Source organism: Bombina bombina, chromosome 5, assembly GCF_027579735.1.
Source record: "Bombina bombina isolate aBomBom1 chromosome 5, aBomBom1.pri, whole genome shotgun sequence".
Lineage (NCBI taxonomy): Eukaryota > Metazoa > Chordata > Amphibia > Anura > Bombinatoridae > Bombina > Bombina bombina.
In genome coordinates this window covers 703,955,377-703,980,773 of record NC_069503.1, presented here as the reverse complement: position 1 = coordinate 703,980,773, position 25,397 = coordinate 703,955,377, and the positions used below count along the sequence as shown (strand labels likewise).

Below are 25,397 nucleotides of genomic sequence, written 5' to 3'. Positions count from 1 at the left end.
AAGGTGTTTAGAAAGTACATCCAATAGGTAATCCTTTCCTCAGGTCTTACATTCTTTCTCCATCCTTTTATTTAGGGATTGCCCTTATTATAAATTAATTTGTATTTTTTTTTTTAAATAATTTTTATTGAGGTATTCAGAACATACAAAAACAAACAAAATCAAATATTAATCACGGCAACACGCCTATAGACATACAGCCAGACACATACATATAATACATAGGCATGTCTTAGAAACCTTGAACAACAGTAGATTCTCATCGGGAGAATATGCACAGAGCCATGTGTGATACCTCATTTTATGTATAAACATGTTAGCTTGGACAGGTCAAAAATAACTGAATAAATGTGAATTCTGAGACCTGGTTTTTGTAGGAAGGTTTTGAACGACAACATGTAGGTCCTTGGGAGTCCACATCATTTAACTTCAGATATTATAGAAAACATCCCTCTAAAATATAAAAAGGGCACATACCCCATTAAAGGGATAAGTGGTGAGGACTACAGTGAGAGGGTGTTAAGTTTAGTTTCTCCATATACCCTTTAGGTTACTATAGGCTTGTGTAAAGCCTCAAATTGCGAAAAAAAAATAATTAAGTAAAATACTAAAACCTGCAAGCAAGTGCGTAAAAAATATAACATCACTGGTTTCAACAAACATATAGATCTGTCACAGTACAAAAAATTATGCTATCTATAACAGAATATATAACCAAATATTATGGCACAGAGAATAAATTCACAACATACAAATAGATTTGTCACAGTACAGCAATAAGTCACTCCTCCTGACAGGCCACTTATGGACGGTATATTCAGTTTAGTACCAGCTGCAGCGAATAATTTGGAGCCCTGCAACCCAGGAGAAAGTATATATATAACCCCCAGACAGCTAGTAACCACTCTTGGACTACTGAACATATTAACCTCCTAAAGATAAATATCAGCCTCACTTGGGCTGCTAGATATAATAATGCACTGGTGGAGGGGTACTATGGGGGAGGGCTATTTACAGGACCCTATATGGGTCTTGGCCGAATGTGTGTATGACAAATGTCATCTTAGAGAACTCCATGAGACCCTGGCATACCACGCATAGACCATAAACTTAAGTCTAAAGATATATTGCTATATAGCCATGTGGAGGCATCAAATATTTACCCCCAAAATAGGTAACTGTGCCTTTAGAGCACATATCTAAATAAGCAGTGAGTCACATGCATGGTTAATAAAATAAGCATTATAGTCTTTACACTGAGATAGGATTTAGAAAAAGAAGGCCCTACATATAGGGTAGGGACAGAAATGTATGATATTGCATCCCCACATATACACATTATTGCATATTTACATTGTAGGCTAATCTAGGCAGACTTAAATAGCTTGTGAATATAGATCCTATGATTATGCCGGATCAAGGTATGTATTCCTGTTCTTCTGAGATACCCTTCACCCCTATCTTAAGCATACAGTGCTAGCATACAGTGCTGCCGTATAGACAGTAACAATTACCTGCAGGATACATTACATTAGCAGTACTCAAATGAATCGGTTAACAAGCATGCTGTCCCCACACATCTACATATAAGGGGCCATCTATGTAAGAGAGAAAAGTGGCACAGCAGCTTTAACCCAACGTGATTGCTAAACATATATAGTCTCTCAAGCTGGGTCCAGTATGAAACAAAAGTCTCTGTACTTATCCGATGCCTACTCGCTGAAGTAGGGAGGTCTTACAAATGGATGGATTTACTTCGTCACTCCAGTCCAGAAGGCCGGCCGCTTCCCTCCAAACAAGAACGGCAAATGCAGGTAGAGTAGCCGGAACCACCTCTGCGCTCACCCTACAAGGTGACATTAGTTTGAACTGCCGCGGCTCCCCGGACTCCGCTTCATCCTCCAGCGAGACTGCCAGAACGGCTCTTTCCGCAGCGAGATGTGAGTAGCTCTGCTGACCGCACCTAACTAAAAGGCGCCGAGAGGCCTCCACAAGGCCGCAGTTTGTCTCAGCCCCCTTAGGCAGCCCAAGTTCACGCTTCTCCAATGCCAAGAGGGAAAAGGGCATTCTGGTGTATGCTGTGTTCGCCATCCCTTGTCCTCAGACCTCAGATTGTGTGATGGGACATTCCGCGGTTGTTTTTGCAGCACTTCACCGCGCTCTGTTAGATAAATTGCTAGGGAAAGTGCGGACTGCTTCGCAGCTAGAGTGTCAATTCTTTGGCAGATCAGCCTCTCCCACTTCTCCATCAGGCCTTTAATAAAAGAGTAGAGCTCCTCCATGATAGTTTAGTGCAGGAGGGTGCTTCTTTGACCACTGTTTACAGCCTAACAAACGGATGCAGAGGCATAGTATTTACTCTGCTTACCCCGGTTCCCCGGGGGGGGGGGGGGGGGTGCTGAGTTCCCTTTCCTTGTAGGCCGCCTAGGGAACCCTGCGGTCCCAGTCTGGAAGACTTCTTTTCTCACAATATAGCTATAATCCAGTCCAGCAAAGCTTTATCCACTGCAAACCGATCAGTTTTCATCTGGATGGATGCAAAAGAAGTCGATTGCAAGGCGGATTGCAATTTTTAGTAACAGAGCTCCCAGTTTAGCAGCCATCTTAGGTCATGGCCTGGACACGCCCCCCTTAATTTGTATTTTTATTATTGATTTCTGCAAAGGTTTTGCATACACCATCACCAACCACTATATTTTTCATGTGATATCAAACAACTAGTTAAAAAAAAAAATTGTATAACCAACATAAAAAATATGACAGCAACTTTCCAAAAGGTTAATCACATATTCTGATTTACTATTTAGGGATGTTTTGATCTTATCTTCTTTTAAACTCATGAGCCATTTATTATTTTATCTATTGTTGTCTGTGGTGATCAATGCAAAAAAAATTAGAAAATCTACCATATTTATAGAAGCCTATCACTTACAGTATTCATTGTGGCTCTGGTTTACATCATTTTGTGGACACAACAATGTTTTTCACACTAATTTTTTGTGTGTGTAATCTTTGGTTAAGTTTCTAGTGTACACAAACACACCCACCCAATCAGCGAAAACTGTAGATACCTCTATCATGTTTATAGTCATATGCTGGAGTGCAGGATAAGTAATATTTCAATCAATTAGTAGTCCATGCTCTCAAGTTTTAACATTTTCTAAATAATTTAAAAGCAGATTTTAAACATAATTGTTAACTTAAATTTTTTTGGAGAGTCGCAAACTAATTACATAAACCATTAAAGGGACACTGAACCCAATTTTTTTCTTTTGTGATTCAGATAGAGCATGACATTTTAAGCACCTTTCTATTTACTCCTATTATCACATTTCCTTCATTCTCTTGGTATCTTTATTTGAAATGCAAGAATGCAAGTTTAGATGCCGGCCCAGTTTTGGTGAACAAACTGGGTTGTCCTTGCTGATTGGTGGATAAATTCATCCACCAATAAAAAAAAGTGCTGTCCAGAGTACTGAACCTAAAAAAAAAGCTTAGATGCCTTCTTTTCAAAAAAAGATAGCAAGAGAACGTAGAAGAAAAATTGATAATAGGAGTAAATAGAAAGTTGCTTAAATTTCATGCTCTATCTGAATCACAAAAGAAAAAATTTGGGGTTCAGTGTCCCTTTAAGGATGGTGGTTGCCATAGTAATAGCATAGTAATTTACAGTGGTCTGGGATTTAATGGGGAAGTGACCTTTCTTTTGAAGGAGAAGAGGCCCCACATAAGCAAAATAATTGGGTTTCAATAACTTTATATCATTATTACAGAATGTATACAAGGGTTAGAAAGTGAGAGTAAGTTTTCACTGAAGAGCAAAAAGATAAGGACATTCCTGTTTACAGTAATCTCTGAATAACAATTTAAAACAATCTCTCTGTTCCCCCATCAAAATATTTTGAACCTTTTGTTGTAAATAAAGAGCTCCTGGGTAAGGTAGTGTTGTCCAGTGGGATTTGTGATCATTATATTGAGCAGTTAGTGAAAGAGTTTAAAGGGACATTAAACTGCTGGGTACAACTAAGGTGCATAGTTACTACTCACCATGCTCTTGTTTTTCCTTCAGCGCTCTTTAACCCCTTCCTGCCTTTAGGATGTTCTATGGTCATCCTAACTTGTTGGGATCTAGCGCCATTAGGACGGCATGGAACTCCTGACCATTTGGCTGTCTGAGACCTTAGCCACTTCCTATAAGGGGTTGTGGGCTGGGAGGGCACTCCCCTTGACCCGATCCCAATCATTGAAATCACACAATTGCATGGATGATCTTGTGATTTTAATCTTTACTCATTTGTTTATATTGGAACTTTGCGATGTAGACATGCGAGTCCTGGTAGGAAAGGGTTAAAGTAAATCTCTTCATTTAACTAGTTGGTAAAGCTCTGTATCTTTATACTGGGCGCCACCATCTTGGTAGAGCAGCTTTGTTGCTTCCTCTGATAGAAAGTAGTTTACTTTCATAGATCTGAGTTGTTACTGACTTTTTGACAGCTGTACTTTGCCCTTTGGTTTATCTTGCACAAACAGAAAGCAGAAACCTTATACATATTTGCAGTTTTTTGTACACAATTTAAAAGTTACAATAAAAATATAAAACCCTCAGGGGATAATATAGAGTAGCACAGCCACTGCAAAACAAACAGCTCCTGCTCTGTATTCTACACGTTAAACTGAAGTGCAAATAAGGCTTGTCAAGAATACAATAATATCACTGATCTGTGAGTGAGCGCTGCTTCTGTCACATGGGGTCAGAAAATGTAAAAAGATGGTGGCACCCAGTGTGAAATGCAGAACCTCACTAATCACTTGTTAAATAAGAAAATAGCTTTAAAGACAGCTGCAGGCACAAGAGGAAAATGGTGAAAAGTAGCCTCGGAACTGTAGTTGTAGCCAGCAGTTAAATGTCGCTTTAATTTTCAAATTTACATTGAAATGATGCAAAGGACTGAAAAACAAAAAATTGCAATATTTAAAAGAAGGCATATTACTAAGCACGATAGAAAAACGTACCCCAAAGGAAAACTCTGTCTTCATTTGCTTGAAAGCATCAAATATATTGTTGCCTCCAGAGATTTCTACAGCAAAATTTCAGCAACAATCTATTTTTTGTGTTTTCAAACAGAATATGGAACATTTCTCTGGGCTATCTATCTGTCTGTCTATTTCTATCTATCTATCTATCTATCTATCTATCTATCTATCTATCTATCTGTATATCTGTCTCTATCTATCTATCTATCTATCTATCTATCTATCTATCTATCTATCATCTGCCTGCCTGCCTATTTCTATCTATCTAACTATCTGTCTGTCTGTAACTTTTTACATACCTTTATGTTGCTTTAAGCTAGTACTAAAACCAACATTTCCTTGCTTTGAGTAAGACCCTTAAACTCTGGGTTTAAATTTTTTTACATTTTCTTTACTGTTTTTCAACTGCTTGAATGGATTGCTGTAAAACCCAATCTGGTATGCAAATTCAATTATTGTGAAAAAAATGCCCCTGCCCTCTGGTATTTTTACACATACTTTGTTTTACTTCTTGGACAATGTGAAAACGTTGTACCTATCACATAAGATATTGTGCGTCATATTAAATAGGATCATTTCCATAATTCCATTTGAAAAATAATTGCTAATCAATATATATTTTTTATAAGTGGTAGGGCACATATCATTTTATAAATTATTTAAAAAAAAAACAGTGAATATAATTTAGAGTGAAAACACAAATGTTAAGGTATTTCTGAGGCACCCCCTCTTATAATTGTCACAGAATATATACTATACTAATAAAGTGCTGTCTATGACTGTGTCAATTAGGTTCTAATGCAATGTTTTTGTTTAGAGAGTGGAAAATTATGTTTTTGATTACTGACCAAGTTCTGGAACAATTTCATATAAGACCAATATGTCTATCTATCTATCTATCTATCTATCTATCTATCTATCTATCTATCTATCTATCTATCTATCTATATCATTTCTAATCTGGAGAAATAAGATGACCATAGAAAAGAAAGAAAGAAAGAAAGAATACAGCATTTGGTCATGGTCCTAGCAGCATTCCAGCAATATTCTACTCTTGATGAGTTTTCAGTGGCATGCAGGCATACAACTCTAATGAAAATCCTTGGTAATTATGTTTATATGTAAACTAAGTACATAATCTGTATAACACTTATCTCATCCAATCCAAGGAACCAATATAAAAAAAACCTGTTAAAAAAAAAAACCTGTTCAAGCCCTAATAAAGTTCACATGAGGCTTTCTTCAACGTTCTTTCCCCAATATGTGCAGCAGTTTTATTAACATTAGCAGACATCAATAATACAACTGTTAACAGATATAACAAATACTTTATTGGTGTTCATATTATTACCTCCGCCTGTAAGTTATTGAAAACATTTCAGAACTTAACTTTTTTTTTTGTTTCAAACATTTCTGGTCATCTAAGATCTGGGCCACCAAAGCAGCAACAAGGGTTAACATAATTCATATATATTATTATTTTTAAATGAAACACAGCTTGATCCAAGCTAACTAAAACAAACTCAGAAAACCTCATTTTGGAAGATTCCTTCTTCACTACCTCCAAATGTCCATCTTAAAATCCTGTTCCATAAGCCCAAAAGGAGTTAATGTGTTTGATCCTTTTAAATAAGGCATGTGTAGTTTAAGTGTCTCCAATGCTTCAGTGGAAGGTTTCAGTTTATAAAAAGGACAGAATGTAACCAGCTTAAACCCACAACCTTGTGATAGACAGCATGAGTTTTTGCATTATTGAATTAACATTCTGTCTGTGTCCTTATCCTGTCAATGGCAGCCACATGCTCTCACCACCATATTCCTATAATTTCTTCAGGATCACATTTGAGTTATCATCAAAAAATAGCACAGAGATGGGCATTTAGTTTTGTTGGGGCACAGCATGGCTTTGGAACATACTCTGGGTTTCATAAGATGGACCTGTTAAAAAAAAAAAAAAATAATTAAAATATACTAAGATCAATTGGTTAAAAATACATAACGTGAAACACAAAAATGTAGTAAAAGAATGTAATATTCACAGTTACTATGTATTTATAATTAATGTGGAGTGTATTATTGAAGAGATAGGCATATATCTTTATTCCACTTGGTGTTATTAGAAATACCAAGAAGTATTCCTTCATATATGCCAGGGGACTACCCTATATGAAAAATCCTTATTTATAAACAAGTATTTCATAGAAGGATCACAGATTATAATATTACCAACTAGCTTACCTCCAACTATAGATCTAGCTTACCTAAAATATTGCTTGGAAATAGCAGATTCAAACATACATTTATAAGTAAGTAAATCCAGATACTCAAATTCGGGTCACATATGCAGATGCTGTTGAAATGGTTAGCACATTAGTAAAGCAAATATCCTTAAAACTTTTTTAAAAAGGCTGTTCCTTCTCACCTATTCATAGAATCCTACTGTTCAAATAAAGAGTGGTATGTTTTGGTAAGATAGATGCAGAAGGCATCTTTTCATATTTTCAAAAGCGGGCCAGGGAAGAAAAAAAAGAGAGATTTAAACTTAAAATATAGCTGCAAGCAGCAATAGAGGTGGCCAGCGCATTATTTTTGCAATGCCATATAAGTAGTTATGTCACAAAATAAAGCTATATAACAACTGTTTACAGTTCTAACATAAGCATTTGGAAAATAAACACATTTTCGAAATGTTTGCGTTTTTAAAATGGCTCAACACCATAAGACCTATACTTTCAACATGAACAAATTTAACTCTAGGTGACAATATATGGTTATACAGCAAATTTCACAGTTTTAACATAAGCGGTTGGAAAGAAAACACAGTTTCAAAATTTTTGCGGTAAACCCAATAATGGCTGCCACAGCTTGTGACTAATTCCTTCAACATGAACAACTGTGACTCTAGGTTACATATAAGACTGTACAGCAAATTTCACAGTTTCTTACATAAGCGGTTTGCAGAGAAAATAGGACTTTCGAAATTTTCGCGTAAACCAAGATGGCTGCCCGATCGTAAGACTATACAGCCTCTATATTATGCACAATAGTGCTCACTATAGATGTCAATAACCATGGCAAAAATAAAGCATTTTTGTAAAACGGTTTTTTGTTTTATTATGAATTTAAATATATCGTTAAGCAATTTTGAACAATTCAAAATGGCTGTCAAACCACATGACGTATCAACTTCTCGTGGAACAAATCTGAATGTTAGTCATACAGATAACTCTATAAACAAAATTTCAAGTCTGTCCCATAAGCGGTTTTCGGAGAAGAAGATTTTTATAGTTTTTAAAAATGGCGCATACGAAACAAACTAGCCGCCAAGCTATGCAATGTATGGCTTTCAAATTGCACATACTAATGCTCACTATAGACCTCTACAATTTGCAGAAGTTTCATGAAAATTTGCAAATGTTTTATTTCACGAAGGCCGACTGCGCAATGCGAATTTTTAACTGCAATATTGTCTTTAAGGGTTATGACTATGTGTAATCATGTGTCTATTACACTGTAATATTGTTAAATACTGTAAAACTAATGTATAAAGTGCAAAATTACGCAATTAAATGGCGATAGAAAGGTTAATGTCTCACAGCAGTCATGTTGATTATGGAAAAATCGCAAGTTTAACAATGTTGGTAGAGACCTTGCAACGAGCATACGTGCAAAATTGCGCTTTATTGCACTAAGCAGTTTAAGAGAAGAAGATGTTTAAATATTTTCGCAAAAATGGAAGATGGTTGCTACATCATGTGACTAAATCACTTCTGTGGAGCAATGGAAAATCTAGGTCATAGCATCACTAAGCACAGCAAGTTCAAAGTTGCTACATAAGCAGTTCCAGAGCTAAAGATTATTAAGCAGTTCTCGAAATTGTCGCAAAAAACAAAATGGCTGCGTAACTTTATGACCTATGAGTTCAATATTGCATGATATGTAGCATTGCAATAGGCTGTACCAGCACACCTGATTTCAAGAGTTTAGCATAAGTAATTTGTGTTTTGTGAGCAATTGACTCAAAAGAGGAAGTATTGAATTACAAATAATTACGATAAACATAAAACCGATCTTGCTGCCGCATCATGTGACTGATTCTCTCCTACTGAGCAATTGTGAATCTAGGTACACAATATAAACTATACAGCAAATTTCACAGTTCTTACATAAGCGGTTGCAGAGAAAATAGACTTTCGAAATGTTCGCGTAAACCAAGATGGCTGCCCGATCGTAAGATATACAGCCTCCATATTACGCACAATAGTGCTCACTATAGATGTCAATAAACATTGGCAAAAATAAAGCATTTTTGTAAAACGGTTTTTGTTTTATTAGGAATTTTAAATATATCGTTAAGCAATTTTGAACAATTCAAATGGCTGCCAAACCACATGACGTATCAACTTCTCTTGAACAAATCTGAATATTAGTCATAAGATAACTCTATAAACAAAATTTCAAGTCTGTCCCATAAGCGGTTTCGGAGAAGAAGATTTTTATAGTTTTTAAAAATGGCGCATACGAAACAAAATGGCCGCCAAGCTATGCAATGTATGGCTTTCAAATTGCACATACTAATGCTCACTATAGACCTCTACAATTTGCAGAAGTTTCAGGAAAATTTGCAAATGTTTCATTTCACAAAGGCGATTGCGCAATGCGAATTTTAACTGCAATATTGTCTTTAAGGGTTATGACTATGTGTAATCATGTGTCTATTGCACTGTAATATTGTTAAATATTGTAAAACTAATGTATAAAGTGCAAATTTACGCAATTAAATGGCGATAAAAAGGTTAATGTCTCACAGCAGCCATGTTGATTATGGAAAAATCGCAGTTTGAACAAACTTGGTAGAGGACCTTGCAAAGAGCATATGTGCAAAATTGCGTGTCATTGCACTAAGCGGTTTAGGAGAAGAAGATGTTTGAATATTTTCGCAAAATGCAAGATGGCTGCCACATCATGTGAACCTAGGCACTTTTCTTGAGCAATAGCAATTTCAGGTCATAGTAGCACTAAGCACAGCGAGTTTTCAAAGTTGTAACATAAGCAGTTACAGAGCTAAAGATTTTTAAGCGTTTGTCAAAATTTGTCGCAAAAAACAATATGGCTGCCAGAGCATGTGACCTATGAGTTCAATTTGCATGAGATGTAGCACAGCAATAGGCTGTACCAGCATACCTGATTTTAAGAGCTTTGCAAAAACAGTTAAGCAGTTATGTGGCCGCCAAGCTATGCAATGTATGGCTTTCAAATTGCACATCATACTAATGCTCACTATAGACCTCTACAATTTGCAGAAGTTCAGGAAAATTTGCAAATGTTTCATTCACAAAGGCGATTGCGCAATGCGAATTTTAACTGCAATATTGTCTTTAAGGGTTATGACTATGTGTAAATCATGTGTCTATTACACTGTAATAATGTTTAAATATTGTAAAACTAATGTATAAAGTGCAAATTTACGCAATTAAATGGCGATAAAAAGGTTAATGTCTCACAGCAGCCATGTTGATTATGGAAAAATCGCAGTTTGAACAAACTTGGTAGAGGACCTTGCAAAGAGCATATGTGCAAAATTGCGTGTCATTGCACTAAGCGGTTTAGGAGAAGAAGATGTTTGAATATTTTCGCAAAATGCAAGGATGGCTGCCACATCATGTGACCTAGGCACTTTTCTGAGCAATAGCAATTTCAGGTCATAGTAGCACTAAGCACAGCGAGTTTCAAAGTTGTAACATAAGCAGTTACAGAGCTAAAGATTTTTAAACGTTTGTCGAAATTTGTCGCAAAAAACAATATGGCTGCCAGAGCATGTGACCTATGAGTTCAATTTTGCATGAGATGTAGCACAGCAATAGGCTGTACCAGCATACCTGATTTTAAGAGCTTTGCAAAAACAGTTAAGCAGTTATGGGCAATTGAATACAAAGCTTGGCGGAATAAAAAGAATAATAATAATAATAATAATAATAATAATAATAAATAATCCGAACAATAACAATAGGTTGTCCTGCAACTTTGTTGCTGGCCACCTAATAATAATCCGAACAATAACAATAGGTTGTCCTGCAACTTTGTTGCTGGCCACCTAAATATGGACATAATTTCTTATCTGGCTCTTGCCCTTTCTTAAAAATGATATCTGGTATAAAAACGAAAATGGACAAACCATTTATTTTTTATTTGACCGCTTTGACCTTTTTATTGTATTTAGAAAACAAAACCTAAAATTTTCTTTCAGATTTAGCTAGAGTACAGAAACAACATTCCAATTTACTTCTATCGGATTTCCTTCATTCTTTAGGTACCTTTGTTGAAGAAATAGCAATGCACAATGGTGAGCCAATAACACAAGGCATCTAGGTGCAGCCACCAATGAGCAGCTACTGAGCATATTTGCTATGCTTTTCAACAAAGGGTATCAAGAGAATGAAGCAATTAGATAATAGAAGAAAATTCAAAACATTTTAAAATTGCATGCTCTTTCTCAAGCATGAAAGAAAAACAATGGTTTTTATGTCCCTTTAAAGGATTCTAAACCCAATTTTTTTCTTTTTGATTCAGATAGAGCATGCATTTTTTTAGCAACTTTCTAATTTACTCCTTTTATCAATTTTTCTTAGTTCTTTTCTATCTTTATATAAAAAGCAGGAATATAAAGCTTAGAAGCCGGCCCATTTCCTGGAAGTTTCGAATCTTCCTGACTCCAAATCCCTTAAACAGAACTGTACACAAATTGCACCACAGCCTGGGCTTCAGATTCAGGCCTTACAAGCTTTTCTTCAGAATCAGTCAGTAAGGATTCTGTCAGACAAGATGACAACAGTCTACTACATCAAATATCAAGGGGTAACTCACAGTTTGGCAGCACTGCAGGCAGTGGCACCAGTTTTCAGTGGGCTCAAAAACGTTTATCCTTCCTTACAGAAGCTCATCTATTGGGACCGCAAAACTTTCTGAGCAGGAAGAAGGCTGGTTCAACAGAATGGTATCTAAAAAGAGATATTTTCCTTCTAATTATCAGAAGATGGGACCTTCCAGAAATAGAACTCATGGCGAATCATCACAATCATCAAGTATGCCACGTTTTAGCAGTTATCAATCACTGGACTGGAGGCCATGGGTTTGGTCATAGGGCAGACATTAAATATACTTATAATAAGTAAGTAAAGAACGGCTGTGCTCCTTATCTGTATATTATTTGGTGCTCTGTGGCAGACACTTAAACAGAGCATATATCTGGTTTTGTACTGGGGACTCATAAAAAAGGAGGTTTAGATTCAGTTTGGGGTTTGAACTGCTTCACAGGGTTGTTATAATAGCTGGCAATGGATAATGGTTTAATCCTGTATATTGTTTTGTTACTTTTAACATATTTATTTAATTTTTTCAAACAAACAAAAACTACCTGATTTTTTTTATGCAATAAAATCCTGAAAGGACCTCATGTTTGCATTCCCCCTCATAGGTGGGCAATTGGTATTGCTGGTGTTACACACAGTCCATATGGGTTTCCTTTCCAGAAAGCAGTTGCAGTACATGGGCCACTGGGTTATACTTGTCCCCTGGGCCAAAAGTTGCCAATCCTCCACTGCAACGCGTTTCTCAGTTAACAACCGTTTCATCATGCTGTTCCTTTGTGTTTGTTTAATAAACATTGATTTAATTAACATTTAATGACGATACCTTGTGTATCACATGAGTCCCAGATACACTGCTGCAGCACACTGAAACCTGTCTGGGCCTTGATACACACTTTTTGGGATACCATTAAACAGACGAATTCCCTGTTCCAGAGACTGGAGGCAAGTTAGCCAGGTGACTCTTAAAGATTTGGTCCACTTTATTAGCAACTTTTTCAGTGCTTCAATAAATGTGGGTGTGACTAGTTAACTTACTACTATTTGTGATATATGTTGATTGTATTACGCTATGTTGGTGCCTTCTCTAATTTTTCTATAAGTATTAACGATGCTTGCCATAAAGGTGTTGAATAATTTTAGAATGCATAATTCAATAAAAGTTGCATTTTCATTGAATTTGGGTAAACCACTTGAAGCAATTATTGTGTTGCACTATTTCAATTGCTTTTGTTTGATTTGTTCATTGCAAACAGCTGAAAGTCTAATTATGATTACAAACAACTGTAGCAGGTAGTGCAGAATTATTAGGCAAATGAGTATTTTGACCACATCATCCTCTTTATGCATGTTGTCTTACTCCAAGCTGTATAGGCTCGAAAGCCTACTACCAATTAAGCATATTAGGTGATGTGCATCTCTGTAATGAGAAGGGGTGTGGTCTAATGACATCAACACCCTATATCAGGTGTGCATAATTATTAGGCAACTCCTTTCCTTTGGCAAAATGGGTCAAAAGAAGGACTTGACAGGCTCAGAAAAGTCAAAAATAGTGAGATATCTTGCAGAGGGATGCAGCACTCTTAAAATTGCAAAGCTTCTGAAGCGTGATCATCGAACAATCAAGCGTTTCATTCAAATAGTCAACAGGGTCGCAAGAAGCGTGTGGAAAAACCAAGGCACAAAATAACTGCCCATAAACTGAGAAAAGTCAAGTGTGCAGCTGCCAAGATGCCACTTGCCACCAGTTTGGGCCATATTTCAGAGCTGCAACATCACTGGAGTGCCCCAAAAGCACAAGGTGTGCAATACTCAGAGACATGGCCAAGGTAAGAAAGGCTGAAAGACGACCACCACTGAATAAGACACACAAGCTGAAACGTCAAGACTGGGCCAAGAAATATCTCAAGACTGATTTTTCTAAGGTTTTATGGACTGATGAAATGAGAGTAAGTCTTGATGGGCCAGATGGATGGCCCGTGGCTGGATTGGTAAAGGGCAGAGAGCTCCAGTCCGACTCAGACGCCAGCAAGGTGGAGGTGGAGTACTGGTTTGGGCTGGTATCATCAAAGATGAGCTTGTGGGGCCTTTTCGGGTTGAGGATGGAGTCAAGCTCAACTCCCAGTCCTACTGCCAGTTTCTGGAAGACACCTTCTTCAAGCAGTGGTACAGGAAGAAGTCTGCATCCTTCAAGAAAACATGATTTTCATGCAGGACAATGCTCCATCACACGCGTCCAAGTACTCCACAGCGTGGCTGGCAAGAAAGGGTATAAAAGAAGAAAATCTAATGACATGGCCTCCTTGTTCACCTGATCTGAACCCCATTGAGAACCTGTGGTCCATCATCAAATGTGAGATTTACAAGGAGGGAAAACAGTACACCTCTCTGAACAGTGTCTGGGAGGCTGTGGTTGCTGCTGCACACACAGATATCCCCCTAAAATAGCTATAACTAAAAACAAACTAAAAACTACTTCCAAAACTATTCAGCTTTGATATTAATGAGTTTTTTGGGTTATTGAGAACATGGTTGTTGTTCAATAATAAAATTAATCCTCAAAAATACAACTTGCCTAATAATTCTGCACTCCCTGTATGTATGTATGTATGTATATATATGATATATATATATATATATATATATATATATATATATATATATATATATATATATATATATATAGTATATATATATATATATATATATATATAATATAATACATTTTTTACAGGGCTGATTTTTATTCCCAGTTTGGCCCTGACCCTTTATTGGGTTCCTATGCTGTCCAGAACGAGGTGAGGGATATATAGGGAAAAGGGGCATGGTTGTTTCTGTCCATGCCCCCTCTGTAGAGGGGATCTCACCTGGTAAGTATTCTCTTCTAGGTTATAGGCCAAGATATAGAAATTTCAGTTTTTATAATTTAATTTCTAATTTTGTCATCTCCAAGCAGTGTTGCAGATAATGCAAGACATTTTTAACTCTGCAAGTTCTCTTTCACAGCATACCGATTTCCACAAAGTACACATAGCCTCTGTTTCTTCAAACCTTGTTTAGAAATAGCACAAAAATTGTTATAAGCCACAAATGACTGAACATGTGCTAAATATGCATAGTAGGATGAACATGCTAACTATGTATCAATCAGTAAAACCCCCAGGCAAGACACACATGTTTTAGGCACAATGGAAGACAAAATAAATGTGTGTGATAAGAAATATATACAATAATAATATATTGGCTACCCTAATACCTACCATAGACTCAAGATACTGCCTTGATCCGAAAATAAAATGTTTCCTGCCCCAGTAGTAACTTTACTGTTTAGCATATCCACCGAATAGCCTGGCCGCTGACCTTACTATGCCTGCCTGCCTACTTGCATGCAAACAATGCTTATGCACAATTAAGCAATAAGTGGGAAGGTAGGTAGGGAAAAGAAGCACTTGTCCCACCTTGAATGTCTCTCCTGAAGGGTTCTGTATATTTGTGCATGATGAGGTTATGCTGCTGGGAGCCTGTGACTTCCCCCACGAAGACAGAAGGCAGGAGTGTTCTGGGCAGCAGCAGACCTACTTAACAGAGGGCCCTGGTGCAAAAATGTTTTTCGGCAGATGCAGCTTTGGAGGGCCTTCTGTGCAGGCTCACATGAATGAGCCTGCAACTGATAGTGAAGAAGCAGACTGCTGTTTTTTACCTTATACACCAGCTTTGAGCAAGCGGTTTGCAATCACCCCAGATTAGTCGGACCGGGGTAATTGACAGCCCCCGCTCGTGTGTGATTGACCGAGTGGACAGGTTCAAAGGAGCAAACCTTGTCTGTCTGGGGTTTGTTGGGCCCTGGTGCCACTGCACCAATGGTAGTTCCATCCCCTAGTTCTGGATCTGACAGTGATTGACTAAGTCACTGAAGTGCTGCCCATTGTCAAGTGCTGCCTGGGTCCGTTGAACCCACTTGGTCCCATGGTTGAGCCGGCCCTGCATGGACCCTTTTTTGCCAGAATCCTGTCATCCCATTTTCTTGCTAAAGTAGGACTATAAGATTTCATGAAGCTCATAGCTAATTGTTCACTTCACAGCATGGGTGGTTGATTCATGGAATATACTTATATATATGGACCTCTTCAGCTCCCGCTTGGATGAAGACTTCAGCTGATCACGACATCTTCAGCCCCCCGCTTGGGCTTGGATCAAGACATCGGAGGAGCTCTTCTGGATCGATCGGTGAACCTGGTATGGTGAAGATAAGGTAGGAAGATCTTCAGGGGGCTTAGTGTTAGGTTTATTTAAGGGGGGTTTGGGTTAGATTAGGGGTATGTGGGGTGGTGGGTTGTAATGTTGGGGGGGGGGTATTGTATGTGGGTTTTTTACAGGCAAAAGAGCTGAATTCTTTGGGGCATGCCCCGCAAAGAGCCCTGTTCAGGGCTGGTAAGGTAAAAGAGCTTTGAACTTTTGTAATTTAGAATAGGGTAGGGCATTTTTTTATTTTGGGGGTCTTTGTTATTTTATTAGGGGGCTTAGAGTAGGTTTAATTAGTTTAAAATTGTTGTAATATTTTTCTGATGTTTGTAAATATTTTTTATTTTTTGTAACTTAGTTCTTTTTATTTTTTGTACTTTAGTTAGTTTATTTCATTGTATTTATTTGTAGATATTGTATTTAATTAATGTATTGATAGTGTAGTGTTAGGTTTAATTGTAGGTAATTGTAGGTATTTTATTTAATTAATTTATTGATAGTGTAGTGTTAGGTTTAATTGTAACTTAGGTTAGGATTTATTTTACAGGTAATTTTGTAATTATTTTAACTATTTTAGCTATTAAAATAGTTCTTAACTATTAATAGCTATTGTACCTGTTTAAAATAAATACAAAGTTACCTGTAAAATAAATATAAATCCTAAAATAGCTATAATATAATTATAATTTATATTGTAGCTATATTAGGATTTATTTTACAGGTAAGTATTTAGCTTTAAATAGGAATAATTTATTTAATAAGAGTTAATTAATTTCGTTAGATTTAAATTATATTTAAGTTAGGGGGGTGTTAGTGTTAGGGTTAGATTTAGCTTTAGGGGTTAATACATTTATTAGAATAGCGGTGAGCTCCAGTCGGCAGATTAGGGGTTAATGTTTGAAGTTTGGTGTCAGCGATGTTAGGGAGGGCAGATTAGGGGTTAATACTATTCATTATAGGGTTATTGAGGCGGGAGTGAGGCGGATTAGGGTTTAATAACTTTATTATAGTAGCGGTGAGATCCGCTCGGCAGATTAGGGGTTAATAAGTGTAGGCAGGTGGAGGCGACGTTGTGGGGGGCAGGTTAGGGGTTAATAAATATAATATAGGGGTCGGCGGTGTTAGGGGCAGCAGATTAGGGGTACATAAGGATAACGTAAGTAGCGGCGCTTTGCGGTCGCAGATTAGGGGTTAATTATTGTTGGTAGCTGGCGACGACGTTGTGGGGGGCAGGTTAGGGGTTAATAAATATAATATAGGGGTCGGCGGTGTTAGGGGGCAGCAGATTAGGGGTACATAAGTATAACGTAGGTGGCGGTCGGCAGATTAGGGGTTAAAAAAATTTAATCGAGTGGCGGCGGTGTGGGGGGGACCTCGGTTTTAGGGGTACATAGGTAGTTTATGGGTGTTAGTGTACGTTAGAGCACAGTAGTTAAGAGCTTTATAAACCGGCGTTAGCCCATAAAGCTGTTAACTACTGACTTTTTCTGCGGCTGGAGTTTGTCGTTAGATTTCTAACGCTCACTTCAGCCAAGACTCTAAATACCGGAGTTAGAAAGATCCCATTGAAAAGATAGGATACGCAATTGACATAAGGGGATCTGCGGTATGGAAAAGTCGCGGCTGGAAAGTGAGCGTTAGACCCTTTAATGACTGATTCCAAATACCAGAGGGCGGTAAAAACCAGCGTTAGGAGCCTCTAACGCTGGTTTTGACGGCTACCGCCCAACTCTAAATCTAGGCCTATGTATTTCAGTTGCATTGAGTAATCTGTATATCTCTATAAGTTAATATATGATTATAAAGACAACTATAATCTTTTTTTAATTTTATTGTGGTAATCTTAATTTTCTCAATAAGAGTTTTTTTAAAAAATTAGTTAATAGTTTGGAACATTTTTCACAAAATTTTTTCCTTAATTTAAGGAGTACTTAAACTGAAGCTTATCATAAAAATAGGGAAAATAGGACTGGACAAAACACAAACCAGGAAAGTACATAGCACAGGCCTTCTAGCAATAAAATTTGGCAGCACACTCTACCCTGGCTGCTCCAGTAATGATATGTTGTCCTTTGAGCATCTCCTCTAGACACATAGATTCAATGTACAGTAGTGTATTTAGGATTGGGATTTTACAAATTCTGATTATGCTTTGACAGTTTCTGTGTAACTTTAACTAATTACTCATACTTCGTATATTTATGTATTTATTTTACAAATTACATTACTTTATGTATTTGTTCTATTTAAAAAACTGACCGCTTCAGTTTCCCAAAGAGCTTCATTACTTTCTATGGGCCTGATAAGCAAAGATTCTCTAGCTCAGAAAGAAATAATAGTGCAAACTTCACAGAGGCTGAACTCACTGAATTCTATAAGAAAAAGGGTGGAACCTGGAAGTCCCAGATAGATGAGAGATGCCTTCCATAGAAAGTAATAAGGCTCTCTGGGATATAAAATTTCATAGAGGCAAAAGAAGTTAGCAGGAGAACAACTGGGAGTGATATAAAGTCTTACACCTAGATTACGAGTTTTGCGTTAACAGGGGTGCGTGCTAACGAGCAGTTTATGCTCACCGCTCACAGACAGCGCTGGTAATACGGGTTTTTAGAAACCCGGCATTAACCGCAAAAAAGTGAGCGAAGAGTAAAATTTAGCTCCACATCTCACCTCAATACCAGCGCTGCTTACGGTAGCGGTGAGCTGCTAAAACGTACTCGTGCACGATTTCCCCATAGGAATCAATGGGGGAGAGCTGGCTGAAAAAAAACCTAACACCTGCAAAAAATCAGCGTTCAGCTTCTAAAGCAGCTCGCCGCTATTCTAATAAATGTATTAACCCCTAAAGCTAAATCTAACCCTAACACTAACACCCCCCTAAATTAAATATAATTTTAATCTAACGAAATTAATTAACTCTTATTAAATAAATTATTCCTATTTAAAGCTAAATACTTACCTGTAAAATAAATCCTAATATAGCTACAACATAAATTATAATTATATTATAGCTATTTTAGGATTAATATTTATTTTACAGGTAACTTTGTATTTATTTTAACCAGGTACAATAGCTATTAAATAGTTAAGAACTATTTAATAGCTAAAATAGTTAAAATAATTACAAATTTACCTGTAAAATAAATCCTAACCTAAGTTACAATTAAACCTAACACTACACTATCAATAAATTAATTAAATAAAATACCTACAATTACCTACAATTAAACCTAACACTACACTATCATAAATAAATTAAATACAATACCTACAAATAACTACAATGAAATAAACTAACTAAAGTACAAAAAATAAAAAAGAACTAAGTTACAAAAAATAAAAAAATATTTACAAACATAAGAAAAATATTGCAACAATTTTAAACTAATTACACCTACTCTAAGCCCCCTAATAAAATAACAAAGCCCCCCAAAATAAAAAAATGCCCTACCCTATTCTAAATTACTAAAGTTCAAAGCTCTTTTACCTTACCAGCCCTGAACAGGGCCCTTTGCGAGGCATGCCCCAAGAAGTTCAGCTCTTTTGCCTGTAAAAAAAAAACATACAATACCCCCCCCAACATTACAACCCACCACCCACATACCCCTAATCTAACCCAAACCCCCCTTAAAATAAACCTAACACTAAGCCCCTGAAGATCATCCTACCTTGTCTTCACCATACCAGGTTCACCGATCCGTACTGGCTCCAAAATCTTCATCCAACCCAAGCGGGGGCTGGCGATCCATCTTCCGGCGGCTGAAGAGGTCCAGAAGAGGCTCCAAAGTCTTCATCCTATCCGGGAAGAAGAGTAGATCCGGACCGGCAACCATCATCTTCCATGCGGCATCTTCTATCTTCATCCGATGAGGACCGGCTCCATCCTGAAGACCTCCACCGCGGACCCATCTTCATCCGGCGACGTCCAACTGAAGAATGACGGTTCCTTTAAGGGACGTCATCCAAGATGGCGTCCCTCGAATTCCGATTGGCTGATAGGATTCTATCAGCCAATCGGAATTAAGGTAGGAATATTCTGATTGGCTGATGGAATCAGCCAATCAGAATCAAGTTCAATCCGATTGGCTGATCCAATCAGCCAATCAGATTGAGCTCGCATTCTATTGGCTGATCGGAACAGCCAATAGAATGCGAGCTCAATCTGATTGGCTGATTGGATCAGCCAATCGGATTGAACTTGATTCTGATTGGCTGATTCCATCAGCCAATCAGAATATTCCTACCTTAATTCCGATTGGCTGATAGAATCCTATCAGCCAATCGGAATTCGAGGGACGCCATCTTGGATGACGTCCCTTAAAGGAACCGTCATTCTTCAGTTGGACGTCGCCGGATGAAGATGGGTCCGCGGTGGAGGTCTTCAGGATAGAGCCGGTCCTCATCGGATGAAGATAGAAGATGCCGCTTGGAAGATGATGGTTGCCGGTCCGGATCTACTCTTCTTCCCGGATAGGATGAAGACTTTGGACCCTCTTCTGGACTTCTTCAGTGGATGTCTAGCCCCCGCTTGGGTTGGATGAAGATATCGGAGCCAGGACGGATCGGTGTGATACCCGGTGAGGTGAAGACAAGGTAGGATGATCTTCAGGGGCTTAGTGTTAGGTTTATTTAAGGGGGGTTTGGGTTAGATTAGGGGTATGTGGGTGGCGGGTTGTAATGTTGGGGGGGGGGTATTGTATGTTTTTTTTTACAGGCAAAAGAAATGAACTTCTTGGGGCATGCCCCGCAAAGGGCCCTGTTCAGGGCTGGTAAGGTAAAAGATTTTTGAACTTTAGTAATTTAGAATAGGGTAGGGCATTTTTTATTTTGGGGGTCTTTGTTATTTTATTAGGGGGCTTAGAGTAGGTGTAATTAGTTTAAAATTGTTGTAAGATTTTCCTTATGTTTGTAAATATTTTTTATTTTTTGTAACTTAGTTCTTTTTTATTTTTTGTACTTTAGTTAGTTTATTTCATTGTAGTTATTTGTAGATATTGTATTTAATTAATGTATTGATAGTGTAGTGTTAGGTTTAATTGTAGGTAATTGTAGATATTTTATTTAATTAATTTAATGATAGTGTAGTGTTAGGTTTAATTGTAACTTAGGTTAGGATTTATTTTACAGGTAATTTTGTTATTATTTTAACTAGGTAACTATTAAATAGTTCTTAACTATTTAATAGCTATTGTACCTGGTTAAAATAATTACAAAGTTACCTGTAAAATAAATATTAATCCTAAAATAGCTATAATATAATTATAATTTATAGTGTAGCTATATTAGGATTTATTTTACAGGTAAGTATTTAGCTTTAAATAGGACTAATTTATTTAATAAGAGATAATTAATTTCGTTAGATGTAAATTATATTTAACTTAGGGGGGGTGTTAGTGTTAGGGTTAGACTTAGCTTTAGGGGTTAATACATTTATTAGAATAGCGGTGAGCTCCAGTCGGCAGATTAGGGGTTAATAATTGAAGTTAGGTGTCGGCGATGTTAGGAAGGGCAGATTAGGGGTTAATACTATTTATTATAGGGTTAGTTAGGCGGATTAGGGGTTAATAACTTTATTATAGTAGCGCTCAGGTCCGCTCGGCAGATTAGGGGTTAATAAGTGTAGGCAGGTGGAGGCGACGTTGTGGGGGGCAGATTAGGGGTTAATAAATATAATATAGGGGTCGGCGATGTTAGGGCAGCAGATTAGGGGTACATAGGGATAATGTAAGTAGCGGCGGTTTACAGAGCGGCAGATTAGGGGTTAATAATAATATGCAGGTGTCAGCGATAGCGGGGGCGGCAGATTAGGGGTTAATAAGTGTAAGGCTAGGGGTGTTTAGACTCGGGGTACATGTTAGGGTGTTAGGTGCAGACGTAGGAAGTGTTTCCGCATAGCAAACAATGGGGCTGCGTTAGGAGCTGAACGCGGCTTTTTTGCAGGTGTTAGGTTTTTTTTCAGCTCAAACAGCCCCATTGTTTCCTATGGGGGAATCGTGCACGAGCACGTTTTTGAGGCTGGCCGCGTCCGTAAGCAACTCTGGTATCGAGAGTTGAAGCTGCGTTAAATATGCTCTACGCTCCTTTTTTGGAGCCTATCGCAGCCTTTATGTGGACTCTCAATACCAGAGTTATTTTTATGGTGCGGCCAGAAAAAAGCCGGCGTTAGCTTTTCGGGTCGTTACCGACAAAACTCTAAATATAGCCGTAAGATAGCTACAGTATAACTAATAGTTACATTGTAGCTATCTTAAGGTTTATTTTTATTTTACAGGCAACTTTGTATTTATTTTAACTAGGTGCAATAGTTATCAAATAGTTATTAACTATTTAATAACTTCCTAGTTAAAATAAAGAGTAAAGACAAATTTACCTGTAAAATAAAACAATAAAACCTAACCTAAGTTACAATTACACCTAACACTACACTATAATTAAATTCATTAAAATTAAATAAAATTATCTAAAGTACAAAAAAACCAAAACACTAAATTACTGAAAATAATAAAATAATTACAAGATTTTTAAACTAATTACACCTACTCTAATCCCCCTAACAAAATAAAAAAGACCCCCTAAATAAAAAAAGGGCCTTTTACGGGGCATTGCCCCAAAGTAATCAGCTCTTTTACCTGTAAAAAAAAATTACAAATACCCCCCAACATTAAAACCCACCACCCACACAACCAACCCTACTCTAAAACCCACCCAATCCCCCCTTAAAAAAACCTAACACTAACCCCTTGAAGATCACCCTACCTTGAGACGTCTTCACCCAACCGGGCAGAAGTGGTCCTCCAGACGGGCAGAAGTCTTCATCCAAGCCGGGCAGAAGAGGTCCTATGGTGTTGTAGTGTAAAACTCTTAACTACTGACTTTAAAATACGGTATCAGTCTTGACAGGAGAGGCTGTACCGCTCACTTTTGGTCAGACTCGTAATACCGGCGTTATGCAAGTCCCATTAAAAATATAGGATACACAATTGACGCAAGTGGATTTGCGGAATTTCTGAGTCTGGCCAAAAAAGTGAGTGGTGAGCCTGTCATTTCAAGACTCGTAATACGAGCAGGCGTTAAAAAGCAGCATTGGGACCTCTCAACGCTGCTTTTTAACCCTAACGCACAACTCGTAATCTAGCCGTTAGTTTGGAGCAAATACAGATGAAACTGAAATATTTTCACTACAATTTAACTAGCTTTCGTCTCTAGTTAAGTATATATTACTTTTTTGTCAGTACAATCAGTGTATTGTGAATTTTGAGCAAACTTCCCCTGTATACAGCTGGCGAGATAATTCAATAAGACCAGCTTGTGTAAAATGCTTACTTCACAAGACTTGTGAGAGATCTTCAGACATAACCTGGGAAAAGGTTCCGGTAGGTAAGCTTACCCTCCACCTTGCAAGGGAGTTGCAAGGTAGAGGGTAAGCTTACCTACCGGAAACTTTTCTTTCCCAAGGAACATATCACAACCACGGAGAGAAGAATGTGGTAGAATTGGGAGGTTTAAAAGAACGCTCAGAAATACCGGATACAGCAGTTTTCAACTAAGGGTAAGAGTACCTGTCAGACACGGTCTGGATTGTATTCCCCTAACTTGGATGAACATTTCAAAATACCGGCTTTATTTGAGCTAACAATAGCCTGCTTGTTAATACATTAACCGTACCTGATACATTGCTGCTATTCGACATCTGTTACATTGTTACCACTGACATTTATCAAATATTAAGCAGTCGAGAAGTCATTGTTATATACTTTTTAAGGGGACATTATCACTATTGCAGCTAAAGAAACACTTCCACTAATCTAAAAGAAAAAGTGACTATCACAATTACTGCAATAATTGCTAAATAAACGCTAAAATAACAATCCCCAAAGTCGGAGTGTATACACAACCTGATACGCATATGAGATTTGGAGTTTTTTATGAAATAATATTTAAACAATTACATTTTTTATGCCTACCTAGGAATTATTTTTAGTGTTGCCACACTTGCACCTAGATTACGAGTTTTCCGTTAGAGGCAATGCGGTGCTAACGAGCAGTTTTCCCTCACCGCTCACTTACCTGCAGCGCTGGTATTACGGGTTTTTACAAACCCGTCGTTAAAAGACAAGAAGTTAGCGTTGAGCAAAATTTTGCTCCTTACTGCACTCCAATACCAGCACTGCTTAAGTCAGCGGTGAGCTGGTGTAACGTGCTCGTGCACGATTTCCCCATAGGAATCAACGGGGAGAGCCAGCTGAAAAAAAGTCTAACACCTGCAAAAAAGCAGCGTAAAACTCCTTAACGCAGCCCCATTGATTCCTATGGGGAAACACATTTTATGTTTACACCTAACAGCCTAACATGAACCCCGATTCTAAACACCCCTAATCTTACATTTCTTAACCCCTAATCTGCCGCCCCCGACATCGCCAACACCTACATTATTCTTATTAACCCCTAATCTGCCGCTCCGGACACCGCCACCACCTACATTATACTTATGAAACCATAATCTGCTGTCCCCAACATCACTGACACCTACATTATATTTATTAACCCCTAATCTGCCGCCCCCAATGTCACCGCCACCAACCTACACTTATTAACCCCTAATCTGCTGCCCCCAACGTCGCCGCCACTATAATAAACATATTAACCCCTAAACTGCCACACTCCCGCCTTGCAAACACTAGTTAAATATTATTAACCCCTAATCTGCCGTCCCTAACATCGCCGCCACCTACCTACACTTATTAACCCCTAATCTGCCACTCCCAATGTCGCCACCACTATACTAAACGTATTAACCCCTAAACCTAAGTCTAACCCTAACACCCCCTAACTTAAAAATAATTTAAATAAATCTAAAGAAAATGCATATCACTAACTACATTAACGCTATTTAAAACTAAATACTTAGCTAATAGTTACATTGTAGCTATTTTAGGATTTATTTTTATTTTACAGGCAAGTTTGTATTTATTTTAACTAGGTAGAATAGTTATTAAATAGTTATTAACTATTTAATAACTACCTAGCTAAAATAAATACAAAAGTACCTGTAAAATAAAACCTAACCTAAGTTACACTGACACCTAATACTACACTATAATTAAATAAATTAACTAAATTAACAACAATTAAATCAATTAAATTAAATTAGCTAAAGTACAAAAACCCCCCACTAAATGACAGAAAATAATAAACAAATTACAAGATATTTAAACTAATTACACGTAATCTAATAGCCCTATCAAAATAAAAAAA

The 25,397-nt window shown here is 37.4% G+C and overlaps 1 protein-coding gene across 1 annotated transcript in view; it reads right to left on the bottom strand.

Moving 5' to 3' along the window:
• Window positions 1-6,282: 6,282 nt before the first annotated feature.
• Window positions 6,283-25,397, bottom strand: part of BMP6 (bone morphogenetic protein 6) — a 381,976-nt gene continuing 362,861 nt past the window's right edge. Inside the window, 4 exon segments of the mRNA XM_053714726.1 lie at window positions 6,283-6,858; window positions 6,860-6,907; window positions 6,909-6,959; window positions 6,961-6,972. Of these exon segments, the coding sequence (XP_053570701.1) occupies window positions 6,820-6,858; window positions 6,860-6,907; window positions 6,909-6,959; window positions 6,961-6,972 (150 nt within the window). The 3' untranslated portion in view covers window positions 6,283-6,819.